Here is a 27,128-nt window from a genome sequence, read left to right on the forward strand (position 1 = left end):
AGGTTCTCAGAGCTAGGGAGTCAGTGCTGTCCAAGCCTTAGGCTGGGCTTACGATCTCACCCAAGAGGAAGGGCCTGCCTGGGCACCACAGGTGTACCATGTCCTAGTTCTACTTAAAGCTCCTTAGGGTTTTCCAAGCCTCTCTCTGCAGCTGCATCGCTTACCAGCCTATCACTCCATGCTTCAGCTAAGTATCGCACCCCACAACCCGCCGAGTGTTCCAACAGGTTACGCCCTCCAACTAGCACCTCTCTCACACTGCCATGGGACCCGTGCCTTCACACTGGCCCTGAGCAAGTGCAGGGAAGTGTCTGGGGGTAGTGACGCCAAGCTGTATTTCCGCAGATTACACCTACTTTTACAAAGGCCGGGACTACTGGAAGTTTGACAACCAGAAACTGAGCGTGGAGCCAGGCTACCCACGCAATATCCTGCGTGACTGGATGGGCTGCAACCAGAAAGAGGTGGAGCGGCGCAAGGAGCGGCGGCTGCCCCAGGATGACGTGGACATCATGGTGACCATCAATGACGTGCCGGGCTCTGTGAATGCTGTGGCCGTGGTCATCCCCTGCATCCTGTCCCTCTGCATCCTGGTGCTGGTCTACACCATCTTCCAGTTCAAGAACAAGGCAGGCCCTCAGCCTGTCACCTACTATAAGCGGCCAGTCCAGGAGTGGGTGTGAGCAGCCCAGAGGCCTCTCTGTCCACTTGGTCTGGCCAGCCAGGCCCTTCCTCACCAGGGTCTGAGGGGCAGCTCTGGCCACTGCTCACCAGGGCCAGCAGGGCCCTAGGCTGGGGCCGTACAGCTGAAGTGGTGGGTGCACTGGCCTAAGCTGAGTGTGGGGCAGGGAGTGATGAGGGCTGTACTGCAGGGTGGGTGTCTGCACCCAGCTGCCAGCCTTCTGTCCTGGATAAACTACTCTCTACTCAAAGGAACAGGCCAAGTCCCACCAGGAGGCAGGGACCATGCCAGGAGGAGCCCCGTGGTCACTGCATCCTGTGGTATCCATGTGGCACCATGGCTCCATTCCTGGCGGGACCCGATACCCTCCATGGGAAGCCAGCACTAGCTCTCATCCCCATCTGGGAGATGCTACCAGTCCCAGTCCCCCTACGCCAACACCTGCTGGTCAGATGTCCCCCCATCCCCATCCTCTAAGGCTACAGGACCCCTGCTACCAACACAGTGGGCAACTCACCTGGGTTTCCCCTGCTGGCATTCAGCAGATCCCTCAGGAAACCTGCTCCACTTGTCAGGGTCTCCAGAGACCCAGGATTTAGGGTCACGTGCTGCAGGCAGGGCTGTGGCCCAGCTGGGTCTGACAAAGACCCAGCTGTCACATCGTGAATATTTAAATGTCCTGTCACTACTGTTTGAAGTCCCATTTTGCAAAGGCTGCTTGAGCTGTAGATGAACTAGAGGTGAATGTCTTGGTGATGAGGCCAGTGTGGTGGTCCTCTCCTCCAGGGGATAAGGAACAAGGTGCTGCTCAGGTCACTCTAGCACCCAGGCACCCCAGCAGCTAGGCCCTGCTCATGAGACTAAAGAGCGGGGGGCAGAAACTGACTCCATTTCTGGAGGCCCATCTGAGTTTGTGACCTTACTCTATTCCCCCCCCAATTATCCCTGTCCCTCTCTACTCTCGTCTCTACCCCTGCTCCAGCTTGTGACTTGTGGCCTGGGGGTTCAGCCTGACTGTGAGGCAGAGATGGCTCCAGGGCTGATCCTCTCATGGCCTTGAAGTCAGGGGCTCAGGGCAGCCTTCTGAAGTGCTCAGTGCTCACATGCCAGCTACCATGAGACCAGCTGTTTCTCAGCCAGAAGCAGTGTTTATACCACGAGTTTGGCCTGTGCTGGCCCAGCTCACTGGGCCCATCTTCCTGCATTGCTCTTGGGAGAAGGTTATCCTCAACTGGTAGCAGTCCCAACTCTAGGGGTCTCCTTTTTTTATCTCCTCTGGCCCACCATTCATGGTCTCTGGCAGGAGTTCCAGGGGTTCAGCTTGCCTTGCTCTAAGCCAGCAGAGGCAGCCATGCTTGTCACTGAGGAGCCCTAGGCAAGACCAATGGGTTCAGTGATGCCTACTGGCTCTCTGCCAAAGCCAAAAAGAGGTGTCAGGCAGTCTTCAGGGTGCTGGCAGGGTCTCATGTGCCACCCTTGCCCTCTGAGCCTACACGAGCCTCGCTCCCACTCTGTGGCCTCTGGGCTTTGAGTTGGCTTACCCTGTAGCACAGACAGGGACTCCTGCTGCCCTGGGAGCAGTATTGAGCAAAATTTCTTGTCCCAGAGGCACCTATGTGGGTCCACTGTGTCCCCTGTCATCCTTCTGTTTTCTCATTTTGGCCAAGGGCAGGCTCCCTGGGGCAGGCGGGGAACAACTGCGGAGATCTTAGTGATTCATAGGTTTGTACAGTGTTTTATACTTCGCAAAGCACTTTATTAGCTCACACCTGTCCACTCACATGAAATGCCGGTAGGCCCTGGGAGGCCAAGGGTAACTCTCACTGTGCCCTCAGATGAAACACAGGGAGGTTCTGTTATTCACCCGGGCCATCCAGTGGGCTGGCTGGACCTGTGTCCCATCTGTGGACCCCTCTGGGGTCTGAGATGAAGTGAGAAGTGTCTCCTCCATCCATCTCCTCCTGGCCTCCCTCCCCCACTTCCTGGTCCCTCTCCATTCCTCAGGTTGGTGCTCTCACTTCTTGAAAGCTCTAGGCCCCCCACCCCAGGCTCCCCATTGGTTCCTGGTACTACCTAGGCCAGCTGGGAAAGAGCAGGAGATGGAGGCAGGCAGCCCAGGCTGCAGATGTGAGGGATGCAGGGCCAGGCCCAGAGTGGGCTCTGCCTAGAGGCTTCCAATCTTGGATCCCCTGCCTGTGGTCATCTGTTTGTCCATCACCCCAGGACAGGGCAGACAGAGGAGCAGAGCTCTGGGGGCCCCAGAGCCCAGCTTGCCCTCAGCCTGGGGGACATCACAGCATTTCAGTGTCGGTCACATTTTAAACTGATCAGCCTTTGTATAATGTTTTTTAAATCATTTCTAAATAAAACAGAAATACAGAGTGTGTCACCTTCTTGAGTGGGAACAAAGACCGGGTTTCGAGGCTGGCTTTAAGAAGCTTTTAGAAGAACAGGGTGTTTTGGGGGTGTCTGGGAGCTGCCCACACATATCATTTGCCAGGCCTGTGATCAGACATCCTCCGTTTTCAAAAGGCTGGTCCCAGGAGGATCCTAGGACTACAGCCTAACGATATCTGGTCGGTTCCAGGGTGGAGGAGCAAAAATAGTGCCTAAACTTAAGACACAAGCAAGAGCTCAGTTCTCGGCAATACAGGACAGGTCAGGCCAGCAGAGAAAGAGCTGCCCCAGGATTCAGACAGCTGAGAAAGCCTGGGGGTAACAGGAAGGTCTGGGCTGGGTTTTGCTGTAGAATGTGCCGAGCCTGGTTCCCCCTAATGCAGCTCCAGAGGGACCTGCCGAATTTCCTTCTAGTCTACTGCGACCTCCTCCAATTCTCTGTTGTCTCCCGGGTTCCAGGAAATGGAGGTGTGTGGGGGGCGGGGGGGGTAGTTGTAACAGGGACCTCGGGTGAGGAAATGAGGACCCAGCCGGACTCAGGCAGGCAAGGACGTCAGGGGTGGCAGGCGGGCAGGAGGCTTCCTCCGGAGGGTGAGCGAGTCAGTACCAGGAGGTGCAGACGATAAGGAAGCGCACGTCGTCCAGCGGTCCCCATGGGCCGGGATCGGGCTGAGGCCGGGGCCGCTCCAGGACCTCTGGCGCCGCAGGCTGGGGCTGCGCCGGCTCCGGGGTACCCGGGCCACCGCTCAGCTGGGCCCCCATGGTCTGCAGGAGGAGAAGTCTTTCAGGTATAGGGTCGCAGGGACCCCCCCCCACCCAAGGCCATGGCGCACATCACCCCCCTCACCTTACGCCGCCAGAACTGCTGCGAGCTTAGGGAGGAGCAGGCGCCGTGACGCCACCACGCACCGACCTCACCCTCTGGCCGCCAGTCTCAGAGATCCTACTGCGGGCGCTGGGAGGAGCAGGAGCCATGACATCATCACGCATCGACCTCACCCTCTGGCCGCCAGAGCGGAAACCAGAGCTTCAAGCCCCGGGGCGTGACCCAGCTGACACGACTGGCCAATCCTGGCCCATTGGCCCGCCCACACACAGCAAGGTAGAGGCTGGTAACACCGCCCCCAGGCGCAACGTGCCCTGCCCTCCCGCCAGAAAGGGGGCTATGCCTGTGCTGCCTACCCCACTCCCACCTACCCAAGGGACGGGGAGCCAGGCCCACTTTAGGCCACCGAAAACAAGAAAGTTCTGACATCGCTTTTCTCTGCGGAATCACTATGGCGGCTGGGACCATGTACACGTACCCTGAAAACTGTAGGGCCTTCAAGGCCCTCACGCTGCTCAGTACAGCAGGGCTCAGGTCCAAGTGCTCCCCGGCATCAACTCACTTCCACTTTAGCCAAACCAACTGCATCCCTGAATATTTTTTCAAGTTTCCTACTGGCAAGGTTCCAGCAGCTGAGGATGACCATGGATACCATGTTTGAGTGCAATGCCATTGCCTACTATGCAAGCAATGAGGACCTGTGGGGTAGTACTCCAGAGGTAGCAGCCCAGGTGGTGCAGTGGGCCAGCTTTACTGGTGAGCAACATAGTGCTGCCAGCCAGTACCTGGGTGTTCCCCACCTTGGGCATCATGCACAACAAACAGGCCACAGGGAATGCAAAGGAAGTGGTGAGGCGAATTCTGGGACTGCTGGATGCTCACGTGAAGATGAGGACTTTCCTGGTGGCAAAATGAATGACACAGGCTGAGATCACAATTGTGTGTAGCCCTGTTGTGCCTCTATAAACAGGTTTTGGAGCTGCCTTTCCACCAGGCCTTCCCCAATACCAACCGCTGGTTTCTCACCTTCATTAACCAGCCCCTATTCGAAGCTGTCTTGAGGGAGGTGAAACTGAAGACGGCCCAGCTTGATAAGTTTGCAGAGCACCAGCCTAAAAACAACACCCCACAGAGAGAAGCAGAAGATCCAGGCCGAAAAGAGGAGAAAAAGGATGCTACCAAAGAGATGGATGATTGTGAACAGATGGATGAACTGAGCAGGCACTGGCTACCAAGCCCAAGACCAAGGACTCCTTTGCTCATCTACCCGAGTACCTTCCTGTTGGATGAATTTAAGTGCAAGTACTCCCAACAAGGACACACTCTTCATGGCACTGCCATATTTCTGGGAGCATTTCGGTAAGGATGGCTGGTCCCTGTGGTACTCTTGAGTAATGTTTCCCTCAAGAGCTCACCTAGACTTGCATGAATTGCAACCTCATCACTGCAATGTTCCAGTGATTGGACAAGCTGAGGAAGAATGCCGTAGCCAGTGTCATTTTCTTTGGAACCAATAACAGCAGTTCCATTTCTGGAGTCTGGGTCTTTACATGCCAAGAGCTTGCCTTTCCACTGAGTCGAGATCGGCAGGTGGACTATGAGTCATACACATGGTGGAAACTAGGCCCTGGCAGCAAGGAGACCCAGACGCTGGTTCAAGAGTACTTTTCCTGGGAGGGGGCCTTCCAGCATGTGAGCAAAGCCTTCAATCAGGGCAAGATCTTCAAGTGAACATCTCCCCATCACCTAGCTGCCTGCAATCTCCATCCACTCCTGCCGTTCAGAGAGACGGGGTCATTAAAGGAAACTGAACATTAAAAAGAAAAAAAGACACCAGAAGCCCCAGAGCCCTTACAAGTCTCTCACACCCACCAAGGAGAGGGCTGAAACAGATTCTTATTCTTTGAAGGCCAGAGAAGACTGAAGCAGAAGTTGAGTGAAAAATATGAGAACTGGTGGAGAGTGCTTCCTCCTCTTGCCCTGGGATGAAGCATCCCATCCTGATGAGGATGGAGGTGGAGGGGTATGTGTCCATCCCACTCAATTTTCTAGGACCCTAAAACAATTGGGAATAAGGAGCTTATGTACAGGCGAACACCCAAAACATCACATTCAGAATGCAAAGAGGCAGTTGCCCTTTAATAGGGTGGCAAAGGACAGCAGAACCCTCAGCCAGGAGTTGCAGGGCTGTCAGCCAGCAGGAAGTGGTAGGTTTCTGCAGTAACAATAGATTCAGGAGACGGACACGAGTGAAGATGGGCTAGACACCCAGCCACTCAATCTCTGCCACATTCCTGCCAGCATCCATACAGACTGGGTGGGACATGGAGAGGGAATCAAAGTCCAGAGCCAGGAGCCCACGGAACAGCATGGAAGGTGACTCAGGTGAGGCTGAAGAGAGAAGGAAGAACACTGTCAGTATATGTTTCTGAGAACACACTTCACCCTCCATTCTCAAGGTGCTTGCTTCCACCCTCACCCTGGACCTTTGTTCGAGCTCAGCCCTAACGAACCACACTCAGAGCCCCACCCAGTCCTATCCTGGTTCCGGGTTTGACTGTATCCCATGAGTCACAGTCACTCTCAATGCTTAAAGCCTAAAAGTAATTCTTTGCACTCTCAGGTTGCTTAATTCTCTCAGTAATTAATTCGAACTGTTACTGATTAAACACCAGATCCTCACAGGGCAAGTCCACCGACCATTAGAAAAGGGGATAAGTGGGCTCAGCAAAAGGAAGGGATGTGCCCAGGCCACAGGTCCCTCAGTGAGTGGCAAGGCCGGGGCCAGAACTCAGGCTTCCTTCTCTAAAACTCTCTTTTAGTGCTAAACACATTAAAAAAAAAAAAAAAAAAGCCATGAATACTAGACTGAGATAGGCTCAGTAAGAGTTAAAAACATTCTTCCTGGAGGTGATAATCATATGCATGATTATAAAATTAAAATACCTATTTCTAGTTACCTAACATGTCCCCTGGGGTGGAGGGAAGAGGTCTTCATGGACACCTGAAACTCAACACGTTCAAAAACCAAAGGAGACCAGTGAGTTTTTGTCTCTTCCTTTCCAATACTTATTTATTATTATCTAACTGTATAGGGAAGAACACCAAAACAATGCTGATCAGAGGTGTAGGTGACTGTAGGTGGCAATTCTACCCAACTCTAATGGCAGTTTCCAAAGTTTCACGGTTAAATGCAGTATTTACTGTAATTATCAATGATCGGGTTACAGAAATTTCTTTTCTTTTTTTTTTTTTGAAGAGGTTTTTTTTGCTATAGGGCGCGTGTGCTCGCCAGACAGACAGAGACAGACAGAAAGTGAGAAATCACCCCCCAGAGGGGATGGCCACGCCACAATCCCTTCTCCTCCATTTTCCTCTTGGGATCTTGGGCACGCACACACACGTGCCCGGCGTGAGTTTTAAGCCACTGGGTCCGGGACGCGAACTGCGGTCGACTACGTGGGAGTCCAGCAACATAGCCATTATGCTAACTGCTGTTCCAACACAAATTTATTTTCTGTTAGGCTGCTAAGAGGGTTTTGCTTTACTCTTTAATAAAATGATTAATTGCACGAGACTTCCCTTAAGAATCTGGAGTCACCTCTTAAGTCTTTCTTACAAGATTTTATGTTCTCGAGAGCATAAGCACTGTATTTTATTCACCACACTGCTGTCTGGCACATAAAATGTTGAACAAATGACAAAATTACTGGTACCATGTGAAAGGTTCTTTTTCATAACCTTTCAAGTGCTCACCAGTACTGACAGAAAAGTTAGTGAGTGTGGTCTCCCCAAATTCCCCTATGAGAAACATCTTTGGTAGTTTAGTGAACAAACCACACATGGTTTGTTCCCAGATCTAGGGAATCAATATCTAAAGGGTGATATCAGGAACCCATGTAAATGAGCATCCAACATAAGCTAAAGCTCAAAAGCACAGGCCAAAAGTCAAACCTCCTGATGCAGGCATTCGAAGTTTTCAAGGCACTAAGACTATGACCCTTCTGCTTCACAAAGTAAGTTCTGTGTCTTTCCATCTCTGTGTCTGCCTGAGGTGGATCCCCATTCCAGCTGTGCATATTCAAATATATATTCATTTCCTGAAGCCAGACTAAATGATCTGTCTTCCATGATCCCAAAAAGCTGCTTACCAGAGCTTTCCAAGCACCCATCTCAGGATGATTAAGGTACCTTTTAATTTCTCCTTCGAAGATAGCTAAAGGCTGCACTGGCAGTGGCACAGTAGGGCAGCTAGACCCAAATGGGAGAAGTCCTGGGTTCACATCCCAGGACCTCCCTGAGCATGCTGGTGGCATGCATGCATGTGTGCCTATGATCCAGACCAATTGCCACAAAGGTGGATCACAGCATAGGGACCCAGTTGGAGGTGCGCCCCAACCCACTCCGAAGAGATAAACACACTTAAAAGTCATGTGTAGTAGTTATGTATTTTCTTCCCTGCTATACTGTGAGCCCCTCAGAAGCAGAACACAGGACCAAGTTGCCTGGCTATCTCCCCTGGAGCCTTGTCCCCAGGGCTCCATAAACATCAGGCAAATAAATAAAGGGAAGAGAATGAAAAATGGTATGTTCTGTTACTTGGCATCTGTACTACTTTGGGGTTTCTATCTTCATAGAGCCTATGCTACTTTGGGGTTTCTATCTTCACAGAGCCTATGCTAGTTGGGTGCGGCGTGCTTTGAGAAGGATCCTCAATGGGGGATCAGAGAGAGAAGCTGAACTACCTAGGACCTCTTCCTCAGAAGAGGGCTAAAGTCTTACACCTTGAGGGCTAGCAGGTGGCATGGTGGTTAAGGTGCTAGATTCCCACATGGCCAACCACAGTTCAAGTCCTGGACCCAGTGGCTTGGCATGTGTGTGCACATGCCCCAGATCCCAGAAGAATGGAGGAGATGGGAATGCAGTGTGGCTATCTCCCCTGGAGTGATTTCTCACTTTCCCTCTCACTGCATCTGTCTCTGGCGAGTGCATATAACCCATGGCAAAAACCTTTGGAGAAAAAAAAAAGCCTTGGAATCTGCCAGTATAGGTCCCTGTTGTTCTGTTTTGTTAACCCACAAAAATCCAGATTGTGATTATGATGCCTGCCCCATCCCCCAGCCAGTCCAAGAACTCCCTTAAGCACCTGGAGTGTACTCAGTCTTTAAGAGTAGCCTTAGCCCTTTCCTCAACAAACAACTCTTTTCTGTCTCAGGTTACAGCAAACATAAACTGCAAAACATGGTCAGTGAACAAATAAGACAGAATTCAGAGAAGATTTGCCTAGAGAGGGGACGCCAAGCTGAGTCTTCTGAGATGAAGAACCACAGATGCTAAGAAATGTCTGCTGGCTGTATCCCGTGAGTGTTGCACAGTGAGATAAGCTCTCATACTTGAAGACAATTTACCACTATGGACTCCTGTTCTAGGTGGCATCTCCTTCCCCTACCTTCAAAAGACAAAGTGAGCCCCTGTCATAGGCAGGAAACAGGCCCCAGATACCTGTCGATGAGGGAATCCCGCATGCTGGTGGCGATGGTGCTAGGCTGGGCTTCATTCAGCTTGAAGACGCTTTCTATCACTGACAGCTCCGTGCTGGTTGTGTCCAGGCCACAGAAGGCACACCAATCATTCACCACCATCCCTGCAGCAATCACCTCACTGCCTCGGTTCACAGTGCCCGCCTGCCAAGGGATGGGCTTAGCATGAGTCACATCCCAACAGCCAAAGTCTCACTCCTCCCTGAAATGTGCTCTCCCCAAACCTGCTCCCAGACCTGTAGTCCCAATTCCAAAATATGGAGACAATGACCCAGATTTCCAAAACACTGGGCAAAGGGATCTGCCTCAGCAGAAGACAGGGGTCAAAGGACGGGAATGCTTACCACAAGGGGAACCTGAAGGAGAGAGGACAGCTCATCCTGGTCTTCAATTGAAGTCTTGGGATGCACCAGGCCCCCTTGATTGCTGAAGACACAGTAGCTTCCCACCAGCACCTGGTCAGCCACTGTCTGTCTGAAGACCTCTACCTTGAGCACATCAGCTAGGATTTCTTCTGTCTCCTGTCAGTCAAAAGTACTGTGCTCAGGGCCCAGAACTTATAGTACAAGGAACCAGGAGTTCTCCATGCCCAGTACCACCCATGGCTTGGCTCCCTGAGCCTGTCATTTCCACTAAATACTTGCATTCAGAAACGTCACCCAGGGAAAGGAGGGGCTATAGGTGAGAACAGTCTAGGTCAGCTCTGGAGACCCTAATATCCATGTGTTTCCTGAACATGTCTCCATGTCATCCTTCTCCCTCTAACCCACACTCAAGAATTCAACTGTTAATCTTCTATACTGGCCCAGGCTACAGATCAATCTCCCCAATCCTAATGGATTAATACCCTTCCCAGATTCTTTCTGACACTGGCCATACTACACAAGTCCTCTACTATCACTATTCCAATGGCACTCAATGGACATTCAGGAGCCCAGATATAGAAAGCAACAAGAGATACGTCTAATTCCTGCCTGTTAGTCAAAGAGAGTAGTTAACCACTAACTGGGGTGGTCCTGGTGACTCCTGAACCAACTTAGGCTGCCTCACCCTGTCCAGGTCTGGGTGGACCAAGGCCACGTAGTCATTGCAGGTGGTGACATTGCCCAGGGCTGAGAGCCGCTCCTCCACTCGCCGGATCTGCACTGAGTCTGGGAGGCAGTTGCGAATGTGTTGCAGCTCTTGGTCAGTGGTATTGTTGGGTACCAGGAGACCATGCCTGTTCCCTAAAGAAACCCAAATTGGAGAGTGAAGCAATGATGGATCATGATCATACAAGATACCTGCTGAGTCTTTGGGACTGAAGATACAAACCAGCCCAATCCACCAGCTAGGATAGCTATCTCAGGATAGCTTTTGGCCCAGACTTCAGCCCTCCAACCCAACAATCCATACAACACCTAGGGGCACCAGGGGGTCCACTAGTCAGGCCAGTGATGGCCCAGGAGTACATCCCAACAAACCTTGTCTCCTTTACCACCATTAACCAGGGGAAACAGGACTAGCAGGAAGGTCTCTTGAATTTAGTTGTACATATCACTACTCAAAACCTGAGCTAACTGGGGCTGGCAGGTGGCATACTGGTCAAGGCACTGGACTCTCACATGGTCAACCATGGTTCAAGTCCCAAACCAGTAGTTTGCTCTCTCATTTTCCCTCTCTCTCTCGTTGAATTTTAAAATAATAAATAAAATTAAATAAACAATTCTCTCAAAAAAAAAAAAACCCTGAACTAACACTACACATTTATCAGAATAGTTAAGATTTTTAACAAACTTTCAGTACCAAGTGTTGGCAAAGATACACAGAGCAAATGAAACTCTCACACCAACAGGAATATACATCAGTCAACCCTTCAGACAATTATCTGGCATTTACTACAATGAATAGTTACATAACTCATGACTCTGCTATTCCACTCCTGGATATTATCTACTAAGAAATACATACATATGTTTACTAAAAGACATAGCAGGACAATTCCTGCTAGACCAAAGTGAAAACTACTCAAATGTACCCTGTCAACAGAATAAAAAAAAAAAAAAAACACTGTGATACACTTACACAAAACATACTATAAAGCACCAAGAATGGACAAACTGCTATAGCACTGTGATAACTATGGCTAAGCCTATGCTATCTCTGCAAGGCGACAACTCTGAGCTGAACTCTGAGTGAATCCCATCATAAAATAGACCAAGGGCCAGGCTAAATTCTCTCCTTATGTCAGAACTTGCTTCAAGTTCTTTTTTGGAGGGGTTTTAGCTATAGTGCGCGTGCGCTGGCCAGACAGACAGAGACAGACAGAGAGACAGAAAGCGAGAAATCACCCCCCAGGGGGGATGGCCACGCCGCAAACCCTTCTCCTCCATTCTCCTCTAGGGATCTTGGGCACGCACGCACACACGTCCGGCATGAGTTTAAGTCACTGGGTCCGGGACTCGAACCAAGGTCAACTACGTGGGAGTCCAGCGACATAGCCATTATGCTAACTGCTGGTCCCAGAACTTGCTTCAAGTTCTAAGGGTTAGAGATCTGGGTATATTAAATAAGTAAGAAAAACTTAGTTCACCAGGCTTAAATTTTAAAAAGAAAGAAAAAGAGAGATGCCTATATAACTCCAATGAGCACAACTAAGAAACAAGATGTAGCAGTAGCAGGAGACAGATCCAGTTTACAGAAAGGACCAGTAGTCAGTCAACAGTACCAAGAGATAGGAGGTGAGGTAGGGATGGCCCTTGGAAATGTGGTAAAGGGAACTAAAATTCAAATGTAATGGAACAAAGAGGCTGGGTGGTGGTACAGTGGTAAAACGCACCACTCTGTGAGGTGACCTACAAAGGAAGGTTCCAAGGTGACATCCAAAGACCTCCCTCAGTACACCTAACACACATGTGCCCAAGAACTGAGGCTAGCTGAAGTTGGAGAGTGAATCATGGTGTCAAGACTCCGTTGGGGGTGCTGCCTTCTGTCACTCTCTCTCACTCACTCTCATGAAAGAAATAAACTTAAAAAAAAATTATATTGGGCCAGCCCTGTGCACTTTGAATGACCAACTGCAGTTCAAATCTTGACTCAGGTAGCTTGAAAAACACACTGGGCATGTGTATAGGCATGCCCAAAATCCTGACAGGATGTAGAAATAAGAAAAAAGAAAAAAAAAAAAAAAAGGACTGAGGGATGATCATGCACAACTGGGGAGGGTGTTTGTGGGGCATGCCCTCCCTCCCTCTGAGGAGTGCACAAGTGCCCTCAGTAATTTTTAAAAAAGGAAATGAGAAAAAAAAAAAAAAAAAAAGGCAATGTAATTGAACAGCATGCCCCAGCATCCTGGCCAATCATTTTCGGAGAGGCAGAAATGGATGTCCAGAAAGAGGTAACTTGCTCAAAGGCAGCGCCAGAGAAGAGATGAGAGATGACATTCAAATCAAATCCTCCTCCACCCTGGGTGTGGAACACAGTGAGTCATATTTTCTGAGAGTCATCAAATTAAACCAGTAATTCCTACCTCCCAGAGTCTTTGTGAACAGGAATAAGGACAAAAGCGAAAGCGCTTAATGTTATTTGCTGTTACTATTACCTACTGTAGAAGCTTTTGCCAGAGGCTGTCCCTGACCTGCTGACACTTAGACTCGGTCCTATGAAGCCCTGAGAAAGTCTACAGTCCCCAGAGATAATGGTGAAAACCTGGAAATTCCTCGGTCACTCCAGGTCCCTTCCTGGGATGTACTTAATGGTGTACGAGGCTCCACACCCTCCCTCGGCGTCTTTCTCCTGCCTTACCCACACACATGCGCCCGATGATGCGGCAGCCGGCGATGGACGCGTGCACTACGGGGATGGTATCGGCCAGCTCGCCCTCGAACACACTGTAGGGACATGGACTCGGTGATGACCGGATTAAGGGGTCAATGTCCTCACTCTGTGGGTGTGTGGGGGAGCTCCGCCTCCCAGCACTCCTCCCCGCCGCCAGTCCCGGCCCTCTCCTCCGCGTACCTGTAGAAGTTCTCGGACCCTCCGATGGCCACCAGGCAGTAAGTGTTGGTGAGTTTGGCAAAGCAGCCGATCTCACAGTTGTTCTCGAATGACGCTCGGACCGCCATGAGGCCTGGGGGCCACGGGGCCGGGAGTTCAGAGCCAACGAATCCTTCCCGGACTCGGCCCTCCCGGCCTGGGTCCCTCAGGGACTACCGTGACTCCGCCCCTCTCGGCCCTCAGGCAGGTCCCGCCCACTGAGCCCCCCAGGCTCCGCAGGGCGGAATCCTCCAGCTCCCACCCCTGCAGACCCGCGACCCGGGACCCGGGACCCGGGCCGGGACTGACCTTCCGGTCTCGCTTCTCACCAGTTCACCAAGCAACCGCAGCTCTCACACGCGCTTCTACCCTTCTCCTTCGCAAACTGACTTCCGTTTCCGCCCGGGCCCACGGAGACTCCCGGAAGTCTCCGGGGACCGGTCCGCGCATGCGGCCAAGCTAGCTCCAGCCGCTGGGGTGGTTGTAAATAGTATTCATTCCTCATTCTGGAGCTTTTACGGAGGTACCATCGATCTAGGCCTGCGCCAGTTGAATAGTTGAATGTGAGACGAGGAGCCAGGGATGTTTGTTTTTTTTTTTGAGAGGTTTTCGCTATAGGGCGCGTGCAGGGCGCGTGCGCTCGACAGACAGAGACAGACAGAAAACGAGAAATCACCCCCCAGGGGGAATGGCCACACCGCAATCCCTTCTCCTCCATTCTCCTCTCGGGATCTTGGGCACGCACGCACACGCGCCCTGTGTGAGTTTTAAGCCACCGTCCGGGACGTGAACTACATGGGAGTTCAGCAACATAGCCATTATGCTAAATGGTGGTCCCAGAGCCAGGGATGATTTGAAAAGACAGGTTGATGGTGGAGGCATAAATGAAAAGAAGCTGGAGGTTTGGGGGCTGAGGACAGAGATTTGGGTTGAAACCTGGGGAGGGTGTGGCCAGCGGGTAGACGTGAGACCAGGACCTAAAGGCCCAGGAAGTAGAAGAAACTAGACAAAAGGTGGCTTTAGAGAAAGGGGAAGATGGGAGAAGCTGGGTCTTAAGGAGGGTTTGGAGGGGCAGGGGAGAAGTGGAAAAGGATGTGCGTGCTAACCTGCTTCCTCGAGGTGCCTCAACACTCATGCTTTCACTTAGCTGCCATCTTCTGTCTGCTCCCTCATAATAGTGTGCCAAGGACTGTGCTCTGGTAGACAAGATGAACTTGGCCCACACTTTTGTGGAATCTACAAAAACTCCAGGGTCTGGGACCACCAGTTAGCGTAATGGCTATGTTGCTGGACTCCCATTGAGTTGACCACGGTTGGAGTCCCAGACCCGGTGGCTTAAAACGCACGCCAGGCGCGTGTGCATGCGTGCCCAAGATCCCGAGAGAAGATGATTTCTCACTTTTTGTCTGTCTCTCTCTGTCTTTGTGCACGTGCCCTACAGCATGTGCACGCGACCCAAAACAAAAACCCCCCCCCCCCAAAAAAAAAAAAAAAAAAAAACTCCAGGGTCTATTAGAATGTCATAGTGTGGGGCGGCAGACTGGAGCCCTTTGTCTCCTCCAGACCCTCTTGCTCTTACTGTCCCGCAGGGAGCCAGGAGTCCATAATTGGCTTGGATGATGCTCCTCCCATGTTCCCACCTGCCATCCCATACCCGACCTTCCTCAGGACACATGAGGCCGCTGCTACGTCGTGGTCATGTCCACCTTTATTGATTTGTATCATGTAAACTGTTCCAGGCAGGTGATGAGTTCAGGAAAAGAGTTCACAGCCTGTCACAGACTCGGCTTCAGGAGACACCCAGCAAGATGGTATGTGGTATGTGCATGTGTGTTAGCATACCCACATGCTCTCATCCTCCCCACGTGCTCTCATCCTCTCCACTTCACTCTACCAAGAATTCCTCTCTCTCCTCCATTTGTCCAAAACCTCTGTATCCTTCGAGGCCTGGCTCAAAATTTCCTCCTCTAAGAAACTTTCTTGACCATTCTATCATGTCCATGACTCTAGCCTTTGTTTTCTATTACCCTCTGTCACTGGTTAGCCTCTAACTTGATCAGCAATATCTTGTTCTATAATACATGCATATTGTCTTTGTCCCCCAGGATCTGAGTCTAATTCATTCGTCAGCCCTACAGTGTGCCCAGTGCTGGGCTAGAAACACAGCTTAGGTTCAAGAAGATACTGGTTGGGGTGTGCATGTACATATGTGTGTGTGCATGTATGTGCATTTTGGATTCCATGCCTGTTTAAGGTTTGTGGATCCTGTGAGATCTACAATATGCGCTGAAGGCATGTATTTTGTCTAGCCATTCATTTAGCCAATTGTCACCTACTGAATACCCGCAACTGGGCCAGAAGTGGTCAAGGCACTGGACTCCTGTGTGGCCCACCACAGTTCAAGTTCCAGACCCAGAGACTTGAAACATCCCAAGCACATAAGGATGCATGCCCAGAATCCCAGGAGGAAATTAGAGAAGGGATTGCACCATGGCCATTCGCTCTAGGGGGTGATTTCTTGTTTTCTGTCTCTCTGTCCAGCAAGCACACATACCCTAATAGCAAAAGTTTCTCTCACACATACAAAAATAAAATACCCACAAGTAAAATTCTGAGTATTTTGGTTTATCACATGGCCCTCAGTGTCCTTATGGTATCTGTCTGTAAGTATGGACCCAGCAGTGTGCCATGTACATCAGATGGGCATTTAAGACATCTGTGTAATGTATGTTCTTTGTGTATGTGGAGACATGTGAATTATGGATATTGTGTGTCATGACTATACAAAAAACACGATCTTTAGAGCCAGAAAGACACTACTTTGCCATTTACTTGGACCTCACTCCAAGTAAGTCCTTAAACTCTGGGTCTCAGCTTCCACATTTATGAAAAAGGGGGATCATACCTATTATCATTATATACCTACAACAGGTCCATCTTGTAGGATATTGTGAGGATGGAGGAGGAGAAATAGTAACTGGCTCTTCCTTTCTAGGCTTGGACCTAGTTGGCAGCGGTATGGCTAAACGCACCAAGAAGGTCAGCATTGTCGGTAAATACAGGACTGCTATGGTGCTTCCCTCTGGAAAGTGGTGAAGAAAATTGAATTCAGCCAGCACGCCAAGTACACTTGCTCTTTCTGTGGCAAAACTAAGATGAAGAGACGGGCTGTGGGGATCTGGCACTGTGGTTCCTGCATGAAAATGGTAGCTAATGGTGCCTGGACCTGCAACACCACTTCGGCTGTCACAGTAAAGTCTGCCATCAGAAGACTGAAGGAATCGAAAGATCAGCAGAAGCTCCATAGATATTTGGAATATTACTAGTCTACGATAAATGGATGAATTTATATAACAATAACAAAAAAGAAATAATAACGTGTAAAATGTCCAACTACATGCATGTGTGAGAGAGAAAGCACGTGTGTGTGTGTGTGTGTGTGCGTGTGAGAGAGAGAGCATGTCTGCAAGAATCTTGAGCCCAGGGAGTATGTCTGACCTGGGCTTCTAGCCACCTTCCTTTCCCAGTGGCTGGGGCCTGAGCAAATGCAGAATCTCAGTGGTTGGAGGCGGGATCTGCCCCTCCTGGGACTAGGGCTAGGACTCAAAGCGACTTCGGAGCAGCTTAAACTTGGACTTGTGGTACTTAGTGATGAGGTCCAGTTTGCTGTGGCCCAGAGTCAGCCGTTTCTCATTCCCAAAGAAGCCATTGCTGCTGCCATTGCGATGGCCCCCTGCAGGACCTCCAGGGAGGCCAGGCTCAGGTCCCTGCCTGGCCCCCTGTAGCTGATGATACTTGGTGATAAGGTCCAGCTTGCTGTGGCCCAGAGTCAGCCGCTTCTCATCATCAGGGCCTGCTCCAGTCACACGAGCAGGGCTCAGTCCTGGGAGACCACTGGGCCCAGGCCCCTCACTCCGGAATGGACCAAACTTTGTGATGAGGTCCAGCTGGCTGTGGCCCAGTGTCTGCCGTCGCTCATCTGGACCCTGCTTGTCAAGTTTGGCTGAGTTGGCCTCAGGGGGCACTCTGGAGCCCTGTGCCTTGGGGTGCTGTACCAGGAGGTCCAATTTGCCATGGCTGTGATTTGGGAACAGGCTTCTGTCCTCTGTGGCCCAATCACCAGGTCTGAAGGAACCAGACTCAGGGGCACCCCCAACACCCTGGACCCGGGGCAGGAGATCCAGTTGGCTGTAGCTCTGGCTTGGAGACAACCTCTTGTCCTCTGGGGACTGCTCATCAGGCCGAAGGGAACTTGAGTTGGAAGTAACCCCAGAGTTAAGGTCTCCTGCTTCTCGGGCTCTGGGCAAAGGGACAAGGTGGTCCAGCTGGTCATGGCTTTGACTCAAAGATGCCTTCTTCTCTTCCACTGTCTCCAGGGCTGTGCCAAGCATCTGGCGGCTTCGTGGGGGACTAGGATCCTGGCTTCCTGGGATCCCATTCTCTGGGAGCTGGGACAGAACTGGGACACCCCGGGGGAAGTAAAGGAGCGGACGGGGACGAGGGAGCAGTGATGACCCTACTGCCTGGGTCAAGGGACTGGCGTTATTGTGGTTGAGGGCAGGAGAAGACTGAGACCATGGGGATGCCCCCAGCTTGGCCAGGTTGGCCCTGTAAGGTCCAGAAAGGGAGCTATGGTTAGGGTCTGACAGCTGGCGTTGCAGGGAGGGCTGGCCACTGGCCTCACAGCGGGCTGAGCCCGGGGTTGAGGATCCCATAACTGTACCACCCCAACCACCGCCTCCTGGTAGACGGAGAAAGGAAGAGCGGCCCGTGAGAGGTGAGCGCTTGATGCTGCTGAGGCTGGTGCTGGAGGGCGAGGAGGATGTGGGACTTGGGATGCCAGGCCCAAAGGCCAGCGCCACCGGAGGAGGACGTAGGGCCCGTGGAGACGGTGGCTCCTCACCACCGCAAAAGCCCTCCACAGGCTGCGACTCAGCATACAGACAACGGAACTCACGGTCAAAATCTTCCACGATGCGGCCCCTCAGCTGCAGCACCATGCTAGTGTGGGCCTGGCTGCAAAGCCAGGTGAAGCTGGGGACAAGGGGCAGGGGCAGCAGGCATAGTGCAAGGACATGGGGCTCAGCAGGAGTCACCAAAGGGGAGCACACCCCGAAATGGGCCCCAACTCTGCCACCACGAGTCTGCCACCACGAGGCCCTCAGGGAGGGCAGGAGAGCCAACTCTAGGGTCTGCTCATTCTAGTTCTGCTTAGTGGACCTGGGCACATGGCTGCCCACCTCAGGGCCTCCACTCCCCCATCTGTAGAATGGACTGGGGGAGGTTTTCTGAAGTCCCTCCAGTTCTGAGGTGCAACCATTGTTTTCTGTGCTAAGGACATTGAGGTAATCCTCCCGCAAGGATAAGCATGTCTGACTTGGGCCCTCGCTGTGTCCCCTAAGCTCTGTGCAATGTCTGGCACACTGCAGGTGCTCAGTATGGTTGAAAGGGCTGCATGGAGGGAGTTCAAAGCTGCCAGATCCAAGCTGCCCTCCCAGTCAGCGGCACAGCCCGACCCCTCCCTCCATTGCTCTTGCTCACCTGTAGCTGCCCGCCACCACCTGCTCACAGTCGATGATGACGAACTTCTCCAGGGCCTGCCCGGCGAAGCGGCGGCCGGCCTTGCTGCAGTATGTGTCCCCACATGTGCTCCGCACACGCATGTTCTGGGCCAAGGGTTGGAAGGAGGTTGGGGCTGACTTTGCAAGTAGGGGCTGAGCCATCTATGCCCCATGGGGGTCTCTGACCCCAAACAGCTAAGGGAACCCAGTCCTCACTCCCAACAATCCCTGCCTGACTCCCCACTCCCACCCTTGGTTACCACCCCAGGCTCTCACTGACCGGCAGGTGCCCCCCATTGAGGTCCATCTTGTAGCACATTTCCAGGAAGTGCCTCAGGTGCTCCTGGGCCAGGAGCAGGTAGACAGGGACACCCCGCCGGCTCGAGGCCTCCATGAGGTCACACAGAAGCTCCATGTCGGTGAAGATGTCCATCACCACAGCCACTACCTGAGAAGGAGGAGAAAGCTCAGCCCTACCTGGGGCACTGCCCACTTCCAGCCCAGGAAAGAACACTGGGCTGAAAGGCCGAAGTGTTTGAGAACAAGCAGTCTGGAAGGGCTTTTAGCAATGACTTAGCCCAGGGTTCCTAACTTGGGCAAAGGGAGATTTGACTGTCTTGAAGTCCTAGTTGTTTGAAAGTTTTTGTGTGCATATTTCTATGAACACAGTGTGTATCTGTCATCAGATTCTCAAAAGATGTCTTTGGATCAACTGCACTAGTTCAAAGCCCCACTCTGCATCGAGGCCCATAGGGAGCAGGAGTCTGGGTTTCTAACCAGACCTTGAGTCCCAGGCTAGTTCCTCAGTCTCCCTACTCGTTCCAGCCCTAGCTCTGGCCCGGGGACTGAGGCTCCCCTCTCAAAGTTTAGAGTTAGAGCTGCAAGCCAGTTACTGAGGTCTCCAATACCCTTCCCCAGCCCTGCCTCAGTTTCCCTGCGAAGTTACAGAGTTCTGGTGTGACACCCTACACGCACAGACTCACTTTCTCCCATGCCAAGCATTCTGCTCAGTTGAGAGCTGGGGCTTGTACCCCTACCACATATAAAGGGCTGCTTTGGAGAGGCACTTGAAAACCCTCTGGCCCCTCCAAGCCCACCAGCTATCTCTTCCCACTGCTTGCATTTTTATGAGAATCTCCTTTCTGAGGCAGAACTGGGAGGCAGGAGGTACAGAGCATAGCTCTCCAGCTCTGGAGCCAAACAGCACTGGGTTCAAACCTGGCCTCTGCCACTTCCTAGTGATAGGGCTTTGGGCAAGTTGCTTCACTTCTGGGAGCCTCAATTTCCTCCTCTGTTAAATGGAAATAATGATAGGTATGTTAACGAGTTATGGGGAATTACTAATAAATGTGAAAATGCTCAGCACAACAGAAGCTCAATAAATGTACCTTTCCTGCTGTCTTAACAAACAAGGACGTTGGACTATAGGGAAAGGAAGTAGTTCCTAAGGTCACAGTCAGTCAGAGCAGAGCCTGGCTCCAAGCCTGCGGGTGGAGGTGTCCAAATGGGGGAGGGAGGCAAGGCACTGGGGGTGTCTAGTCCACCACAGAGGCCTGCCCACGGTGGGGGCAGCAAGGACAGGCAGGAGAGATCAAAGGAATAGGGGCGATGACAGCAGCCAGAGCCTCACTAATAACCCCATTCCCGATGCCAATCAGGCCTGGCCCTCCCATGCCTGGGGCACAGCCAGACTTGCCAAGAAGGCTCTGGAGGTACCAGCGGAATCCGGGAACCCTGGCTCCTCATCTGTGCAGCAGGAGCCTACTTTGAATCCTGCCAGGGGTCATCTTGCCCATTCCTCTGCCTCCTGAGTTGGAAGCCAGTGAAGCTGTGCCATTGTGTGGTTGGGGCTTTCCCAGGCCTGACCTCTCCCACCTGCCCTCCTGATTCTCCTCCTGAGATCTCACCACAGCTGAGCCCAGCAGCTTTCACTCTGCTCCTTGCTGCCGACCTAAAAGCGGAGCCCTCAAGAGCACACCAAGGCCACACACCAGTGCTCATGCCCAGCTGGGCGCGCAGTGCAGGAGAGCAGACGTGGACCAAAAAGCAAGGCTGTGCCTGGGCCCAGGCCCTGAGTCAGAGTCCCCTCCTCTCACCCTTAGCTCTGAGCTCTACAAAGGAACTTCAGAAAGTTTGTGGGAAAAATGGAATTAAAATATGAGTTTACTTTGGCACAATTTTTTTTTTTTTGAAATTCATGCATAATAAAATTCACACATTGTCCTTAAACTTTTCACCAACTGACTGAACTTCCCTAGACAAGTCCCAGCCTCTCCTTAACCTCAGTTTCTTTCTTTAAGTCAAAGAGGTGGATCAGATATTCTCCAAACTTAAGGTTCTTAGCTTTAGGGATCACATTTCTTGGGAATCTGATGGAAGTCTAAGAAAGATGCAGTGAGGAACTCTTCCTGTAAAACGCACAACATCACATGCATTTTCGAGAGTTATGGCATTCCCAAGGCCCATGCTTGGTTCTGTGTTTATCCTTAATGTTCTTGAGTCCCAGGGGTTACCAGGGTAAATAAAGTGTATGCCCAGCCTCTAGGAGCTTGTGATCTATTAGAGGCCAGAAGGTCTAGTCCCAGTTCTGCCTCCCAACTGCTGTGTGGCCTTGGGCTGGTCCCTTTCCCTCCCTGGGCCTCAGCTGCCACATCTGTGAAATGAATAAAGAGAGAAGGTCCTTACCGTGCGGGCCTGGCTGAAGAGGAAACGCAGCAGGTCCTTGATGTTCTTGGTCTTGTCCCTTTGGAAGTGGACCACAGCCTGCGTAGGGCTAAAGTGGCACAATTTTTTTTTTTTTGAAATTCATGCATAATAAAATTCACACATTGTCCTTAAACTTTTCACCAACTGACTGAACTTCCCTAGACAAGTCCCAGCCTCTCCTTAACCTCAGTTTCTTTCTTTAAGTCAAAGAGGTGGATCAGATATTCTCCAAACTTAAGGTTCTTAGCTTTAGGGATCACATTTCTTGGGAATCTGATGGAAGTCTAAGAAAGATGCAGTGAGGAACTCTTCCTGTAAAACGCACAACATCACATGCATTTTCGAGAGTTATGGCATTCCCAAGGCCCATGCTTGGTTCTGTGTTTATCCTTAATGTTCTTGAGTCCCAGGGGTTACCAGGGTAAATAAAGTGTATGCCCAGCCTCTAGGAGCTTGTGATCTATTAGAGGCCAGAAGGTCTAGTCCCAGTTCTGCCTCCCAACTGCTGTGTGGCCTTGGGCTGGTCCCTTTCCCTCCCTGGGCCTCAGCTGCCACATCTGTGAAATGAATAAAGAGAGAAGGTCCTTACCGTGCGGGCCTGGCTGAAGAGGAAACGCAGCAGGTCCTTGATGTTCTTGGTCTTGTCCCTTTGGAAGTGGACCACAGCCTGCGTAGGGCTAAAGCCTGTGGCCTGCGGAACCTCAGGCCATCCCAGGTCCAGGTCTGGGGGCTCTATGTCGGAGGCCATGGGGAAGTAAGTGCCTGAAGTGACCTCCGAGAGCAGGCTGAGGTGGTCAGGCCCCGAGGCCTCTGGCCCCTGGGCTTCGCTGAGCTCAGGGCCCCCTCGCACATGGCTGGTCATGTAGTCCACATCCAGGGCGCTCAGGAAGGGCAGTTCCCGCTCCTCAGAGATGACTCGCAGGTAGGCAGCCTCGCCCCGCTCCAGGAGGGCATCAGCTGCCAGGCGGGCTGCCTCACTGTGCCGCAGCACCAGTGGTGAGCTCTCCCGCCACCAAGGCCGCTTCAGTTCCTCCACTCGGCCCCGCAGGGGTCCTGCCAGGCCCTGGGCCCCCAGGCCCGCAGGCCCTGAGCCTTTGAACATGACTGTCCACTGGTTGCCTCACCCACCAGCAGGCTCCATGGCTTGCACCCTGGGCTAGCTACAGCAGGAAGAGGAACTCAGCAGAGCTGCCTTCTGCCTGCCTGCCCTGTGTGTGGCAGGGCCCCCAACCTGTTGCCACCCTAAGTCAGAGCCATGCTCCGCCCCATTGCCCCTGGCCTCTGGAACCTGTCAGGTCAGCCCCACCTGTCTGCCTGCTGTTGGGACTCGCCTGCCCAGGGAAGCAGCAGTGCCAGGCCTTGGCTCAAGCTCCTACCTCCCCCTCCCCAACCCACCCAGCATCACCATCCTATCCCCACCAGGCTCCTAGCAGTCTCCAAGCCCTGACCCTCTAGGGACCCATAGGGGTTGGATTACAGTGCAGAGGTGCCTGGCCTGCTCAGGAACACCACATGTGCATGCACACCCACGCACACACACTCCAGGGTAGATGAATGACTCAAGACACTCAGATAAAGACAAGAACACACAAGCAGATATGCTGACTGACATACTAACAACTGTCCAGCGCACAGGCATAGACTATTGGTTGACACACGCAGACCAAACATTTCGATCAAGCTGTCTCAAGCAAACTGATCCAAATACTAATATAGAGACCAGTCACAACCACAAACATACCACGATGAGTAGCACAGGCCTCAGCCCGCATGCACACAGACTCTAAGTAAGAGCCTAATGGAGTGTAACAAAGAACCACTGAACACATCAACTGTCTACCCTCATCTAGTCCTCTCTTTGCTCCCATAATTGCCTTGCCACTCTCCACCATCATAATGTGGCACTCGCAACCCCCTGCCTTGCCCTATTTCCGCTCTGAAACCATCCTCCAAGGATCTAGAGCAGTGGCTCTTACCTAGCCTCCAAGATGGCCAAGAAGTGTTAAAATGCAGGTGCTCCAGACTCCACCCAGCCCAAGATTCTGATCCAGAAGGTCTGAGCAGGCTTCTGGGGCTTGCCTGGTGCACCTGGGGCAGTGGGCGGAGGCCAACCCCTGAGACACTTCCAAACAGCAGCATTTCCAACACCTGCAACTCCAAGGATGCTCTTGGCCTGGTGGAGGTCAAACCCCAGCCTTTCACCCTTCCTCTAGGGCTGAGTAAATGGTTGCAAGGTTGTTTGAGAGGATTGGGTGATACAATGCAAGGTCAAGGGAGCTAAGAGGGCAGGCAGCTTTCTCATCTTTGCCCCAGTGAAGCCCCAAATCCCAGAGCTTGGATGGTCTGTGCCCAGGAGGAAGAGGGAGAGGCTTTGCTCTGGAGACAGAGGTCAGCAGCTGCAGCTGGGGAGGCAGACCAGGGGAAAGCTGTTGTCACCTTGCCAGGGATGAACGAGGTCTGGTGAGGATGGCAGGGAGAGTAGGAGACCTAAAGCCAGGTTTCCCAGCTCTAATTCTCATTGCACTCAGCTCATCTAGTTTGTGATCACAGCCAGAACACGGTTCTTCTACGTCCACAAAGCTTTGCATGGGCCCAAAATGTGGAGGTGAGGATGGGATTCAGAGGCTCCCTGAGTCAAGCTAGGATAAATGGGGCCATATCTTCAAGGAGAGGGGGCTGAGGGGGGACAATGCGAGAGCCATAGAGCAAGAGCTGAAATGCTGGCCCTTCCGACCATCCCCTCATTGCCAGAGCAGTAAGCAGAGCACCAGGCTCTCTAAGGAGGACCTGCCCTGAGGGTGAGGAGGCTGCATGAAGGGTTGGGGGTTGAGTAAACAAAGTCAGCAGTGGGAGGGTAATGAGCAGTGGGGGCAGCCTTCCAGGCAAGGCCCTCATTAGGGCTTTATCTCCAGATTTGTTTGAAGGAGAGAACCAAGGTCTTATCTGGGTTGGAGAAGTGCTCCTGGGAGGGAACAGGCATTTGTGTGTGTTGCTGATTTAATTGTGTTTATCCTTCCGTGTGTGTACTTCTACCTTGTGGTAAACATTTTTGGCCCTATGTCTCATGTATTACTTTTTTTTTTTTTTCCCTGTAGGGCAGGTGTGCTTGTAAGGGAGAGAAAGTGAGTGAGAAAGCACCCCTCCACCCCTGGGAGGATAGCTTTGCTGCAATTCTCTCTCCTCCATTCTCCTCTCAGGATCCTGGGCATGCATACACTCGTTCCTGGTGTGTTCAAGTCACCAGGTCTAGGACTCAAACCATGCAGTCAATCATGTGGGATCCAGCCACCTTAACCACCACACCACAGGCTGACAATCCCATTTATTACTTTTCTTCCATTACTTTTTATTTACTTCATTTTATTTTTTATTAGCGTTATTTTTTTCAATTTGGAGAGAGACAGAGAGAGAGAGAAAGGGAAAGTGAGAAAGCAAGCCACCAAGTCTGGGACTCGAACCGTGGTTGACCATGTGGGAGTCCAGCGCCCTTAACCACCATGCCACCTGCCAGCCCCCCTCCATTTACTACTTTTAATTGTGGTAAAAAGCACATAAAACCTGCCATTTTAGAACCCAGCTGTAGTAGATGCCACTACTCAGCAGGCTCAAGCCACATGGAAGGCCTGCTCACCCTAAAAACCTGGATGTACAACGCTCTGTGAGGTACTCCTACATGCGAAGTTTCCCAGTTCAGGTGTAGAGACCTTTCTTACTACACCAGGCACACATGTGCCCATGATCTGGGGCTGGCTGTATGCTGAGTGTGGGGCACAGCGCTGGAACTCTGTTGGGGGTCCTTCTCTCTCTCTCAAGTCGTCTCTCTCTTTTATGGAATAAATTTTTAAAAACAGAAAAAAATCCAGGCATGATACTATGTATCTGTGATCCAAGCTACTTGGGAGGCTGAAGCAGGAGAATCATGACATAGCAAGATGCCCCTATTAAAAAACAAAAATTGCCATTTTTTAAAAGAATGATTTTATTTAACTTTATTAATTTAATTTGACTAGAGAAGGACAGAGTGAGAGTGAGAGAAAGGGAAAATGAGAAAGCAAGCCATCTGGTCTGGGACTCAAACTATGGTCGGTCATGCTGGAGTTCAGCACGCTTAACCACCATGCCACCTCCCGGCCCTCAAAATTGCCATTTTTAAGTGTATGCTTCAGTGGCATTAAGTACATTCACACTGTTGTGCAACTTTCACCACCATCCATCTCCAGACTGCTTTTCCACTTGTAAACCTAAAACTCTGTACCCAGTAACTAACTCGCAACCTCCCTCTCTCCACCAGCCCCTGCAACTACCATTCTACTTTCCATCTCTGTGAATCTGATTGCTCTAGGTACCTCACTCAAGTGGAATATAGCATTTGTCTTTTGTGACTGGTTTCTTTCACTTAGTATAATGTCTTCAAGGTTCATACATGTATCAGAATTTCCTTTTTTTTAAAGGGAGACTTTTGCGATAGGGACATACACTCATGAGGAAGACAGAGACAGAGAAACAGAAAGTGAGAAACCACCCCCCAGGAAGGGATGGCCACACTGCAATCCCTTTCTCCTCCATTCTCCTCTAAGGATCTTGGTCACGCACGCACATGTACACGGGTGCCACCAGGTCTGAGACTCAAACCGCGGTCAGCTACATGGGAGTCCAGCAATGTAACCATTATGTCATCTGCTGGCCCCAGAAATTCCTTCCTTTTTTAGGCCCAATAATATTCCATGGTGTGGGCAAGCAGGTGGTGTGGTGGTTAAGGCACTGGACTCCCATATGGCCGACTGCAGTTTGAGTCCTAGACCTGGTGGCTTTCTCTCTCTCTCTGGTGAATGCACATGCCCTGTAGCAAATTGTTTTAAAAAAGGATAAATCAAACTTTTTAAATATTCCATGGTGTACTTATACCACATATTGCTTATCCACTCATCACTGATGGACACTTCGTTGCTTCTACCTTTTGCGTATTGTAAATAATAATACTTGAACAGAAGTGTACAAATTTAGCTCTGTATTTTGTATATTTCCCTCCAAGTCCAAGTTTGTACTAGATTCAATTTTAATAAGTTAAAAATTCCACTGAATATTGGCAATTCCATATGGTTCAACTAAACAATATGTATAAATGGGAACAGCAGATGGCATAATGGCTATGTCACTGGATTCCTACATAGTTGACCACAGTTTGAGTCCCAGATCTGGCGACTTAAAACTCACACGGGGCGTGTGTGTGTGTGTGTGTGTGTGTGTGTGTGCCCAAGACCCCAAGAGGAGAATGGAGGAGAAGGGATTGTGATGTGGCCATTCCCCCTGGGGGTGATTTCTAGCTTTCTGTCTCTCTCTCTCTCTGTCTCTCTGGGAAGTGTGTGTGATCTCTAGCAAAAATCTCTCTCAAAAAACAAACA

The 27,128-nt window shown here is 51.4% G+C and overlaps 4 protein-coding genes, 1 long non-coding RNA gene and 1 pseudogene across 9 annotated transcripts in view; 3 read left to right on the top strand and 3 right to left on the bottom strand.

The window, feature by feature from the left end:
• The window catches only part of MMP24 (matrix metallopeptidase 24), a 25,392-nt gene extending 23,045 nt beyond the window's left edge, over positions 1-2,347 (top strand). The window contains exon 8 of the mRNA XM_014586134.2: positions 346-2,347. Within this exon, the coding sequence (XP_014441620.1) occupies positions 346-683 (338 nt within the window). The 3' untranslated portion in view covers positions 684-2,347. The remainder of the gene's footprint in view (positions 1-345) is intronic.
• Positions 2,348-2,416: 69 nt separating this feature from the next.
• MMP24OS (MMP24 opposite strand) lies at positions 2,417-4,066 on the bottom strand. Its single transcript, XM_027770148.1, has 2 exons — positions 3,927-4,066; positions 2,417-3,844 (listed from the first exon to the last, which is right to left on the bottom strand). Exon 2 carries the CDS (start codon positions 3,839-3,841, stop codon positions 3,680-3,682), a length of 162 nt encoding a protein of 53 aa, XP_027625949.1. The 5' UTR covers positions 3,842-3,844; positions 3,927-4,066; the 3' UTR covers positions 2,417-3,679.
• A 112-nt stretch (positions 4,067-4,178) lies between these two features.
• LOC102501346 (elongation factor 1-gamma-like) lies at positions 4,179-6,165 on the top strand (annotated as a pseudogene).
• EIF6 (eukaryotic translation initiation factor 6) lies at positions 6,017-13,920 on the bottom strand. 2 transcript variants are annotated; one of them, XM_006144046.3, is made up of 7 exons: positions 13,769-13,920; positions 13,442-13,553; positions 13,229-13,314; positions 10,496-10,671; positions 9,790-9,966; positions 9,408-9,589; positions 6,017-6,296 (listed from the first exon to the last, which is right to left on the bottom strand). In XM_006144046.3, the coding sequence occupies exons 2-7, from the start codon at positions 13,546-13,548 to the stop codon at positions 6,287-6,289; spliced, it is 738 nt and encodes a 245-aa protein (XP_006144108.1). In that variant the 5' UTR covers positions 13,549-13,553; positions 13,769-13,920; the 3' UTR covers positions 6,017-6,286. The 2 variants fall into 2 exon arrangements, with proteins under 2 accessions (XP_006144108.1, XP_006144109.1); XM_006144047.3 differs by having other exon boundaries at positions 13,789-13,885.
• A 67-nt stretch (positions 13,921-13,987) lies between these two features.
• On the top strand, positions 13,988-16,834 carry LOC102501767 (uncharacterized). Of its 4 annotated transcripts, none has more exons than XR_333917.1 (3): positions 13,988-14,022; positions 15,049-15,270; positions 16,455-16,834. It is a non-coding gene; the product is annotated as an uncharacterized LOC102501767 (long non-coding RNA). The 4 variants fall into 4 exon arrangements; XR_333915.1 differs by lacking the exon at positions 13,988-14,022 and adding an exon at positions 14,190-14,219; XR_333916.1 differs by lacking the exon at positions 13,988-14,022 and adding an exon at positions 14,228-14,324.
• Positions 16,835-16,912: 78 nt separating this feature from the next.
• SACK1C (scaffolding CK1 anchoring protein C) lies at positions 16,913-22,843 on the bottom strand. The gene is made up of 4 exons (XM_006144048.2): positions 22,316-22,843; positions 19,301-19,468; positions 19,001-19,125; positions 16,913-18,493 (listed from the first exon to the last, which is right to left on the bottom strand). Exons 1-4 carry the CDS (start codon positions 22,826-22,828, stop codon positions 17,056-17,058), a joined length of 2,244 nt encoding a protein of 747 aa, XP_006144110.1. The 5' UTR covers positions 22,829-22,843; the 3' UTR covers positions 16,913-17,055.
• Between the last annotated feature and the right edge of the window lie 4,285 nt (positions 22,844-27,128).

The sequence above is a fragment of the Tupaia chinensis genome, unplaced genomic scaffold (assembly GCF_000334495.1).
Source record: "Tupaia chinensis unplaced genomic scaffold, TupChi_1.0 Scaffold000115_1, whole genome shotgun sequence".
In the NCBI taxonomy this organism is placed as follows: domain Eukaryota; kingdom Metazoa; phylum Chordata; class Mammalia; order Scandentia; family Tupaiidae; genus Tupaia; species Tupaia belangeri.

Bases quoted from the DNA above. Each gene is read 5' to 3' on its own strand.
- MMP24OS (XM_027770148.1), bottom strand. From the start codon at position 3,841: ATGGGGGCCCAGCTGAGCGGTGGCCCGGGTACCCCGGAGCCGGCGCAG.
- EIF6 (XM_006144046.3), bottom strand. From the start codon at position 13,548: ATGGCGGTCCGAGCGTCATTCGAGAACAACTGTGAGATCGGCTGCTTT. The intron at 9,967-10,495 runs GTGAGGCAGCCT...TTTGACTGACAG, and splicing joins TCCACCCAGACCTGGACAGG to GAGACAGAAGAAATCCTAGC. The intron at 9,590-9,789 runs GTAAGCATTCCC...ATCCCTTGGCAG, and splicing joins TCCTTCAGGTTCCCCTTGTG to GCGGGCACTGTGAACCGAGG.
- SACK1C (XM_006144048.2), bottom strand. From the start codon at position 22,828: ATGTTCAAAGGCTCAGGGCCTGCGGGCCTGGGGGCCCAGGGCCTGGCA. The intron at 19,469-22,315 runs GTAAGGACCTTC...CCTCCTTCTCAG, and splicing joins TCTTCAGCCAGGCCCGCACG to GTAGTGGCTGTGGTGATGGA. The intron at 19,126-19,300 runs GTCAGTGAGAGC...CCCTTGGCCCAG, and splicing joins TCAATGGGGGGCACCTGCCG to AACATGCGTGTGCGGAGCAC.